Here is a 9,751-nt window from a genome sequence, read left to right as displayed (position 1 = left end):
GACCCAGCCTTCTTCTCGGGAGCCCAGGGAGAGAGGGCGTGAGCCCCATCGGCCAATCAGAGTGACACATGGGCTCCTGGTCCAATCAGAGGGGAGGTCATGTAGCAGTCTTAGGAGAGGGCCTGAAAGAACCAATAAGAGAGCGGGAATGGGACCCGTGTGTAGAGGGGCGTAGGACAGCTGGTCCGTGCCTCTGGGTGGGGAAGTTGTGTTGCCAGCACCTGTAAGGCGGTCAGTACACTTGTCTATTCCTGAAAGTCAAGGCGACATTAATCCCTCCGCAGGGTCCTACGTGCCTGCGTGGTACTCCACTCGCGAGTGGGGAACAAAGTCCCAGCGCACAGGTTCAGATAGAGCGAGTGCCGCAGCTTTATTTGGGAACCAGTGTCCCTCCAGAGGCCAATGCTCTGGTCAGCACAGAAGGTTATACAGAATAGAATAGAATTTAATAAGAACCAAGTCCCAGAGTCTATTGAGGTGGTGAAGGTCCCTGGTCCAGGAGAGATGACTGGGCCCACGACAGGTCTCAGGCGAGCTGGTATTGCCAGGAAGACCTTCACAGCTTGCACCTCTTAGAGCAGGGGTGTCCAAACTTTTTTCAACATTTTTCCCCAAGGGCCATATGCGGTAAAATACACAAACAGCCGGGCCACTCACTCGAGGTGAAGTACTATCCTCACCTGGTTTATTTAAGTAAACCAAATATATTTTTGGAATTTGCTGTGAGCCAATTAAAAATGGATTGCAGGCCGCAGTTGGCCCGCGAGCCGCAGTTTGGACACCCCTGTCTTAGAGGATCTTAGCCGGAGTGCCCAGTCGGACCACTCGTGGCATTGCTCGGGAGTTCTGCTTTTATCCACTTTTCCTTGGACTTGTTTACTTCTTAGGTGATAACCAGAAGTGGTTTGCCAGGAGTTATTTACCTCTTAGGTGAACGTGTTTACCACTCAATTTTGTTATGCTCAGTTTCACACAAAAACATAAACATGTTTACTTTCATGTATATGCTCTAAACATAAACATGTTTACTTTCACTTTACTCTTACCAGTCTCACGTGTGCGGCCATAGTCCTGTCCCTACTGTAAACAACTTGTTTTGCACACCTCAATCCAACATATACATTTTATATGCTCTATACAAGCATATGTACAGAGTGGTCACAGCCAGACCACTTGGACATCCCTTGGCCTTTGGCTACCAGACTCTGGTTCACCTCAGGGCCACACGGCGTCCAGTCCCCTGCCTCATCCCTGAGGGCTGCAGCCCCGGGGATGAGCCTGTAGTCCCTGCCTCCAGCCCACGGGCCAGGACCCAGCCACCTTCCACCTCTTGGCCTGGCACCGAGATAAATCTGCCTGATTCCTTGCAGATTACCGAACATGCTCAGGTTTTCCTTAAAAGCCTTTGGCAGTGGAACCAGTTGGCTTCAGCGCTTTTTTTCCCCCCTCTGGATCAAAATTTCAGTTTTCTCTTGGAGAAGTTTGGTGAAGGCTTGAATGTTATTTAAAACTCAGATTCTGAAGAATTCCTGATGACTAGGTCTTTGGGATCCAATCTATTCCTAAAGTTATAGCTTTTCTTACACTCTCTTCTAATTTATCTGTTTATATTTCCTCCAGCAGCGTGAATCAAGCACCTGGTTAGGCGAGTTCCAGTGCTGATTGTGGTTCCTCTCTATGACACTGGCAAAATACGTAACTTCCCTGGGTCTCAGTTTCCCTGTCTATAAAGTGGGGGTAATAATACCTACCTTAGAATGCCCTCATTATCTCATGCTACTCCTTTTCCTCCAGAAGGTCACACCCTTTAAGACATTTCTGGGAATATAAATAAAAAGTGGGGAGTGGGAAGTGGGAAGAAGAAACATTAAACATAAGTCTTGGAGATGGCAAAAAGTAAATTGGAATTGGTGGTCGCTGTTTGTTTCTCTTCATCCTTGAAGAAAACCCTAGGTGGGGGTGGGCAGGGGAGGTAGTTCATATGGGGCAATGTCTCCCTGAATTTGGCCATTAAAAAGAAACAAGAACATTGGACAATGTCAAATCCAGAGCCTAGGAGTTGGCCTCTCATGGGCACTGAATAGCCCTTTAAGAAATGGGGGTTTTGTGATTAATAGGACCTCAATTCCAAAACAGGTTATGCCAATTACTTAGCTTGTGATGTCTCTGGTTCTCTCTTCCCCTTTTGTAAAATGTGTATTATAAATCCTGCTTTATCTACTTCTAAAGATTTTGTTGTGGAACGCAAATGTAACAGGTGATGTGAAATTTCCCTATTTTATCACTGGCTAATTTGTTTTCCCGTTTATATGGCGCTTAGTCCTCTTGCCCCCCACCCCCATCAACACTTTATCTGAGATTAAAAAACAAAACAAAAACACCATCAATTCTAAGACATTTCACTTTATTTAAAAGAAGCCAATATACAGGATATAAAGGGCATGATATTTACAACAGTACAGTAAACAGGTTGGTTTCTGGTAGGATCAGTAGTCTTTCAATGAGTATAAACCCCCCCCTTTCCTTTGTTGCTAGACCCGGCTGGCAGACAAACAGCAACAGTGGGGTGGAATGGGGCTATGGGATAGAAAGTCTCCCTGGACGGGACTGAAAATCAGGTAGATGCTAAAATGTCCACAAAGGGGTCTTGGGGTGTTGGGGGGAGGTGACTTTGTCTTATTTCCTTGAGGGCTTAATAGCAGGAATAGTGAGAGTTTTGCCCAAGACTAACACACAGCCCACCCTGAGCCTGAAAAACTTCCACCCATGGAAAATTCCCTTCCAGAGAGTATTTGCCTTTATCTATACCCAACTGGCTGCCTCCAGACTCCCCATTCTAGGGGACTGCCCGTCTAGAACCAGGGCTTGGAAGCCTCCAACACCCTACTTCATCATCCAGCATCCTGGAGGAGCATATCAAGGTTGGCAGCCCAAGCAATAGGCACAGCCAGGACTGGGCTATGGGTATTTCATGACATTTTCACTCCTGCTCCAGCGGCCTAACAACTCAAGTAAGCTCTGTGGTCCCTGAACCGACAGTCCCATTGCCAAACACAGCTAACCTGGAAATGGAGCTTGGCAGACCAGAATTCGAGTAACTAATCAGAGCCCACCCTCTGAAGCAGAGCTTGTCCCCCTTTCCCTCCCCCCCACCTCCATTCAGAATTCACCACTGCCCACCCACTCCCACAAGTGCCCTCCCCCTAAGACTTCCAAGGACCCAGGAGCTAGGGGATCAGGGAACAGGGACACAGAGTGGAGCCTACACTCTTATGAAGCCACTCCTGGGTGTGCATGAGTAGGCGGTGAGAACAGGGAGACAGGGTGAGGGGTACCGATTATATTAACTCCAGCAGCAACATGCATCGTGTCCACAGGAAAATGCTGGGCTACTACAACTGTCTACCCTAGATTAAAAAACTTTTCCTTTCATAAAAATAGATGAGCGTCTCTTGCTTTATAAATAGATTACATTTAGCTTAAGTTACACCTTATATTATCCCCTACCCCACACCCTCTCCGCCATCCCAAGCTCACGGGGCTGATTCTCCCTAAGTCATCGGAGCTGCACCCACAGAATTAAGTCTGAAATGGACTGCCCCTTCAGAGACCTCAAGACATATTGCCACAAGAAAACAAAATGTGTTTACTTGCCAATAATTTTTTTTTTCCTGTTCAGAGCCTCAGAGGAGTGAGTGTGTGTGTGTGTGTGTGTATGTATGTGTGTATTCTACAACCAGGGAACCAAAGGGAAGCACCTCTCCCTGTCCCTCCCCAATCCTCTCTTTTTATAAAACCCCCAAAAATAGGAGAGTGAGAGAAGGCAGCACAGGAAGCCCATCTGAGAATAATGTAAAATACCAATGTCAATATGACACTGGGCTTAGAAATAGAAAACCCAAATTAAGTATTTACAGTTTTACAAAGGATGGGGCAGTGTCCCATCTGGACCTGGGGCTGCTGCAGCAAGCATTGGGGTCTTTCTTGGCAAGCTGTGGGCTCGTGGCAAGGGGACAGGCAAGGCCCACCGGCAACTAACTCAGTAAAGAACTTGGTGGGGAGGGAGACGGCCAGGCCAAGATCCAGGCCCCTGTGCAGGAGGCAGGTTGACCACACCCTTGCTGCTCCCCCACCCCTCACCATCCATCTGCCCCAAATCCTTGCTCCCCAGGGGAGAGCAGCTATTGAAAACCAGCAGGAAGGAAACTTCCAGCGAGTGTCTGTCTCTGGCTCCTGTCATTTCCATACCCCTTGGACAAATTCAGAGTATTCTAGTCCGCAGAGACAAAGGTCCTATGTGTACAAGGGGGAAAGCAAAAATAATACCACTAGACCCAATCGCCACAGTCACCTAAGTTACCCTCACTGTCTCATCTCTAAAGGTAGGTCTGTCACCCTCCTACCACCTTGAGGGACAACTGGGAGCTGGCTTCCAATCTACCTGCCTGACCACACCATTCGATGCCTTCCTCAGTCCTGGACAGTCGAGGCCTTTGAGGGCGGCCATCTTCCCACCCTCCTGGAAACGGAAAATCCTTTTAGCAGCTGAGGTCCAAGCCCAACTGGCTCTGATAACCTTTGGTTAAAATAAAACTAAACTAACACAATAATAACAATAACGACAATAACAATCAGGTATGTTTGAACCCTGTAACCTTTAGAACAATGGTCAGTAAGGAGGAGGGGAAGGGGCTGTCTCTTCTCCGAAGCCATCGTTCCTCCTGGAACCTGCCAAGGGATTGTGTAGCTAATAAAAGATGCTGGGAATGGAAGCCTCTCTGCCAGAATGCCACAGCGAACAGTAGGAGGTACGCCCCCTCCCAACAACAACAACAACAAAAAGAAAAAAACAATGAAGACCACCACATTCTGATAAATAAAAATAACATACTAACATACACTCTTTTTTTCTCTCTCTACATATATATGAATATTATATACAATGGTTTTAAGACTGCAGAACAGGTGGGGGAAACAGAAGAGAACGAAGGCTCTTAAAGGTGGTTGGTACCCTGGGGACCACATCCTACTCTAAGCCAGAGCCCCTCCTCTGCCTCCAGACAAAAGCAGTGAGTGGAGAGTTCTGGTCCTTGGGTGCAGTTTGCTCCTTTGACCACCAAGGGGAGCTGCGGGACCAACAACAGCAAAAATCAGCAATCACCCAGAGTGGGTACAAATGAAAAAAACCAAAAAAAACCCAAAAACCCGCATGGTCAGCTGACTCCAAGCTGAGATTCGGCAGGTGGCTTAAACAGAGTGCCCTTCAACCCAGGCCCACTCAAGTCTTGGAGAGATACTGGCTTGATTAATTACGTAACTGGTCCATCGAGTAAAAAGTATGGAAAGAAGCTTACATATGTCCACGAGCAAAACAAGGATGGTTCTCACTTGAGTGCCTACTCCCACTGCTGCAGCAAGCATTGGGGTCTTTCCACCTGCAATCTGCCAGCAGCCCTCATCGCCTCCCTCCTCTTCCCTTTCCAATGCCTGCCAGTGGCCAAACAGTGGGCGACTGGGGTACAGTGGAGAACGAAGACGGCAGCAGGTGGGTCTAACCCAGCTCCATTGTGGAAGGGGTGATACCAGGCCTGGTTCCCTTCAGACTTTCTCACAGAGAAATTACAGATCTATAACCCCTTAGAGTTGGCTGGAAATAGAGGGAAAATCATCAAGACATCCCAAGCAAGCAGTCAGGTGGTCAACAGCCCTGCGGGTCCCCTGCCTCCTTACTGAACTTTACCGAACCCCCTCCCGAGTCAGTGCTCACCCTGAGAGGCTGCAAGACACACCGCCCTAGCTTTGGCCTCCCAGCTCCAAGGGAAAACCATGAGTCTGGGAGAGGGTCTACCTTCCACAGCATATAAGGCAAGCTGCTTTTTGTTTTGTTTTTTGCATAGTAGTTTAAACACAGTGAGGCTCCGCCTTCCCCCACAGTGCCTTGTCCCTCTGCTTTGCCACTGGATCCAAAAAGAATACAAATTTATCTTTCCTCCCCCCTTCCACCTTTTCTTTTTAGGTAAGCGAAAAACGAAAAACACGCCTGGGAGGTCCTCACCCAGGTCTGGGAAGGTTGCAGAAGCAAACAGGCCATCCTGGGCGGAGGGAGACCACCCTAAGCCAGACTCGGTCATCACTGGCTGGCAGAGGAGGGGAGGGCATACCTCATGGCCAATCAGAGGAGCAGGTGGGAGGGTAGAAAAAAACCACATTAAACCATGCCCAGGGCCCCACCCTCACCTAAGAGTTTTGTATAAAAACACCTGCTAGGAATAATTCTTTGGAGCTCAAAGTGGCTCAGCTTAAGGGAAAAGGCACAGCATCATCCGGACAGAAGTCTGCATTTGTAACGTGGAGAACAATAGAAATTGAGAGCACCATTCCTTGGGTGGGTGGATGGAGAAGGGGCACTGGTTGGTGGTGGGTAGAAGGAAGCAGCGGTCCCTTGGAGCCTCCAGAGAAGGGAGGGCAGAGGAAGTTGGTGTGGTGAGGATGGAGCCCCACTCCGAGGAGCTTTCCTGGCCCCACGGGGAGAGGGGTGCAGAGGCCCCCCCACCAAGACCACCAGGCATGGGGGCCTCAGTCATCAGCTGACCATGGGTTCCACATCTGCCTCCCGTTCAAACTCATCCTGGGTCTCATCTGTACTTCCTGAGTCACTGCTGGCCACAGAGCTGGGGGACGGTGAATTCCTGGAAGGCGCAAGAGAAGGGGGTATGGTCAGAGGGCAACCTGAGGACCCCAGGAGGGATTCAAGGAGCGGAAAGGGCTCAGCAGCCACTCCACTCCTGTAAGATCTAACTTCAGAGGGAGATCCTGCCTTGAGGCCCTGCCCTTACTCTGCTTTCCTTACAAACCCCTTAGCTCACAAGTCGAATGTGGATCTCGAGACTTCTTGGGAACCCCTGCACCAGCGTCTAATTGCTCTGGGTGCTGAAAGCCCCTTGGGAGCAGAGACCATGGAGCGAGCTTGGTTCTTACCCTCCAATTACCTAATACAGATCTGGTGCTCAGTAAACCCCAACTAACTCAGAGCTCAAAGGGAGGCCATACTGGAGAGTAGTTAATTGCACTAGGTTCAAATGCTGGTTCTATCACTGATGAGATGGGGGCCTTGGACAAACTATTCAACCTGCCTAAGTATTGGCTCCTCCATCGGAACAACGGAGATAATGACAGTGGGCTCTGGGGGATTCCGTGACCTAAAGGTAGAACATGCTGAGCCTAGGGTCCTATACGCAGCTTCCCACAGAACTGCCTCTCTCTCCCTTACAGCCTGAATCACAGCCTGCAGGTACATACTCATAACGAGAGAAATAATTAACATTTATTTGTGCTTTGTGCCAAGTATTTTACATGTATTATCCCATTTTATTAGTAGTATGTTTGTCTCCCTAACGAGGCTGCATGTTCCTTAAAGGCAGGGGCTCTGTCTTTGTTTTGATGTCCCCCAGCAAATAAAAGGGGGATGTCAGTCTCCTGAAGCATGTCAGTCTCCTGGGGACAGACCCTGGGTTGGAAGATGGGAAAGGAAGTGAAGTTTCTTCCTTTGCACAAATGTGAGCCCATCAGGCCTGGTGCAGAGGAGTGCCCTGCCCACCTCTTCTACTCCCCAGTTCAGCGGCAAGTGGGGCGTCACTGTATGGGTATGGGAGTTGTCACTGTATCCCCATGACCTTGCACCCAGTAGGCCTCTGATAAGCAGCTGTTAAATCAGTGGGGGCAGGGAGTTACGTGAGATTAGATAGGTAAGTTATCTAGCACATACCGTGTTTCCCCGAAACTAAGACCTAGTCGGACCATCAGCTCTAATGTGTCTTTTGGAGCAAACATTAGTATATATTATATATAAGATTATAATATAATATAATCTTATATATAAGATTATAGATATTATATTATATTATAATATATTATAAGATTATATAATATTATAAGATTATATTATATTATAACCTTATCTATAAGATTATAATCTTATAGATAAGATTATAGATATTATATTATAATATATTATAAGATTATATTATAAGATTATATATTATAAGATTATATTATATTATAATCTTATATATAAAATTATAATCTTATATATAAGATTATAGATATTATATTATAATATATTATAAGATTACATATTATAAGATTATGTTATATTATAATCTTATATATAAGATTATAATCTTATATATAAGAGTATAGATATTATATTATAATCTTATATATAAGATTATATTATATTATACCCGGTCGTATATTATATTAAAATAAGACCAGGTCTTATATTAATTTTTGCTCCAAAACACGCATTAGAGCTGATGGTCTGGCTAGGTCTTCTTTTTGGGGAAACACGGTAGTAGGTAGGTGACTAATATTCATTGGATGCATGGATAGACGGACACGTGGGCTGGGCAGACGAAACAGGCCAGACTTGTAAGTTGCAGCCCCACAAATTCCCCACGAGAACCCAACTGTTGAATCCCCGGGGAGGACAGGGCCGAGGACCTGTCTGCAGAGCCTTTGATGAGCCGGCGGCAGGTCTCCATCTGTACGTCCAGGCCACGCTTCATGCTGCACATCTCCATGTACTCATGCAAGTGTCGGTTCATGTCACTCTTGGCTGTGGCCAGCTCCAGCTGTGGGGAACCAACATGGGTTACGGGGGAGGCCAAGTCATCCTCGTAGTAAAACCCTCAGCAGGTCCCTCCTCATGTCCTCAGTGGTGGCAGCACTGAGGCCATCCCTGGACACCACGTCCTTAGGACCCTGCCTCGGCCTCTGCTCTCTGCATACTGGTCCATGGCCCCTAGAAATGCTTTGGTGAAAGGAGAACCGTTGCTTAGCAACCACTAGGGCAGCCTTCCCTGATGAACCCCACCAGTGCTGCCAACGCCACCCTGCCCAGCATCTCTGCCCTCCTTTCTATGAACCTGATTAGAAAAGTCCTCGTGTCTCTCATGTTTCTGACCCTTCTCCTCCACCAAATGATACACCCCCCGTAGGGAGGGTGTACTTGTAAAGGGCTTCCTCAGTGCTAGCATCCCTTAATGGCACTTAAATGTCAGCTCTTGTTATTGGGGGATTACCATCTCAGTTGAATAACGAAAAAACAAAACAAAAACGGGATGGGGGAGAAAGGTGAAGGGATTAGGAAATACAAATTGGTAGGCACGAAACAATGATGGGGAATATAGTCAATAATGTTGTAAAACTGTGTATGGTGTCAGATGGGTACTACACTTATGGGGGATCACTTCTTAAATTGTATAAATGCCTAGCCACTGTGCTCTACACCTGAAACTAATATAAAATAACATTGAATGTCAACTATAATTTAAAAAAAAATACACACACACACACACACACACACAGTCACGGGATGTAAAGTACAGCACAGGGAATATAGTCAATGGTATTGTAATAGCTATGTACGGTGTCAGAGGGGTAGTAGACTTGTTGGAGTAATCACTTTGTGAGGGGTGTAAATGTCTAATCATTATGTTATTTTGTATACCTGAAACTAATAATAAAAAGGAAAAAAATAACAAAACAAAACAAAAAACCCTCTGGGGCAGACAGGGATCACCACCCCCATTTTACAGATTAGGAAACTGAGGCCCTATGAGGGGTTATGACTTGCCCAGCACCAGGTAGGGAATCAGTAGGCCGCCTGACTCCCAAGTATGTGCCTGCGCCAGGCTAGCAGCCCCTTCCCACGTGGCCACTTAGCCACTGGTGGTCTCAACCATGTGAC

General features: G+C 47.1%; 1 protein-coding gene across 5 annotated transcripts in view; it reads right to left on the bottom strand.

Moving 5' to 3' along the window:
• Nucleotides 1-2,391: 2,391 nt before the first annotated feature.
• IFFO2 (intermediate filament family orphan 2) overlaps nucleotides 2,392-9,751 on the bottom strand; it is a 50,527-nt gene continuing 43,167 nt past the window's right edge. For 2 of the 5 annotated variants that reach the window (XM_081056624.1, XM_081056627.1), the window contains 2 exons: nucleotides 8,470-8,633; nucleotides 2,392-6,689 (listed from right to left, as the gene is read on the bottom strand). In XM_081056624.1, coding sequence (XP_080912750.1) covers nucleotides 6,584-6,689; nucleotides 8,470-8,633 — 270 coding nt within the window. In that variant the 3' untranslated portion in view covers nucleotides 2,392-6,583. Of the gene's footprint in view, nucleotides 6,690-8,319; nucleotides 8,634-9,751 lie in introns of those variants that run through there. The other 3 variants (XM_081056626.1, XM_081056628.1, XM_081056625.1) reach the window with 2 other exon arrangements.

Source organism: Rhinolophus hipposideros (assembly GCF_964194185.1).
Source record: "Rhinolophus hipposideros genome assembly, chromosome: 8".
Taxonomy (NCBI): Eukaryota; Metazoa; Chordata; class Mammalia; order Chiroptera; family Rhinolophidae; genus Rhinolophus; species Rhinolophus hipposideros.
Note: the sequence above shows the minus strand (reverse complement) of the source record. Positions and strands in the feature narration are given on the sequence as shown.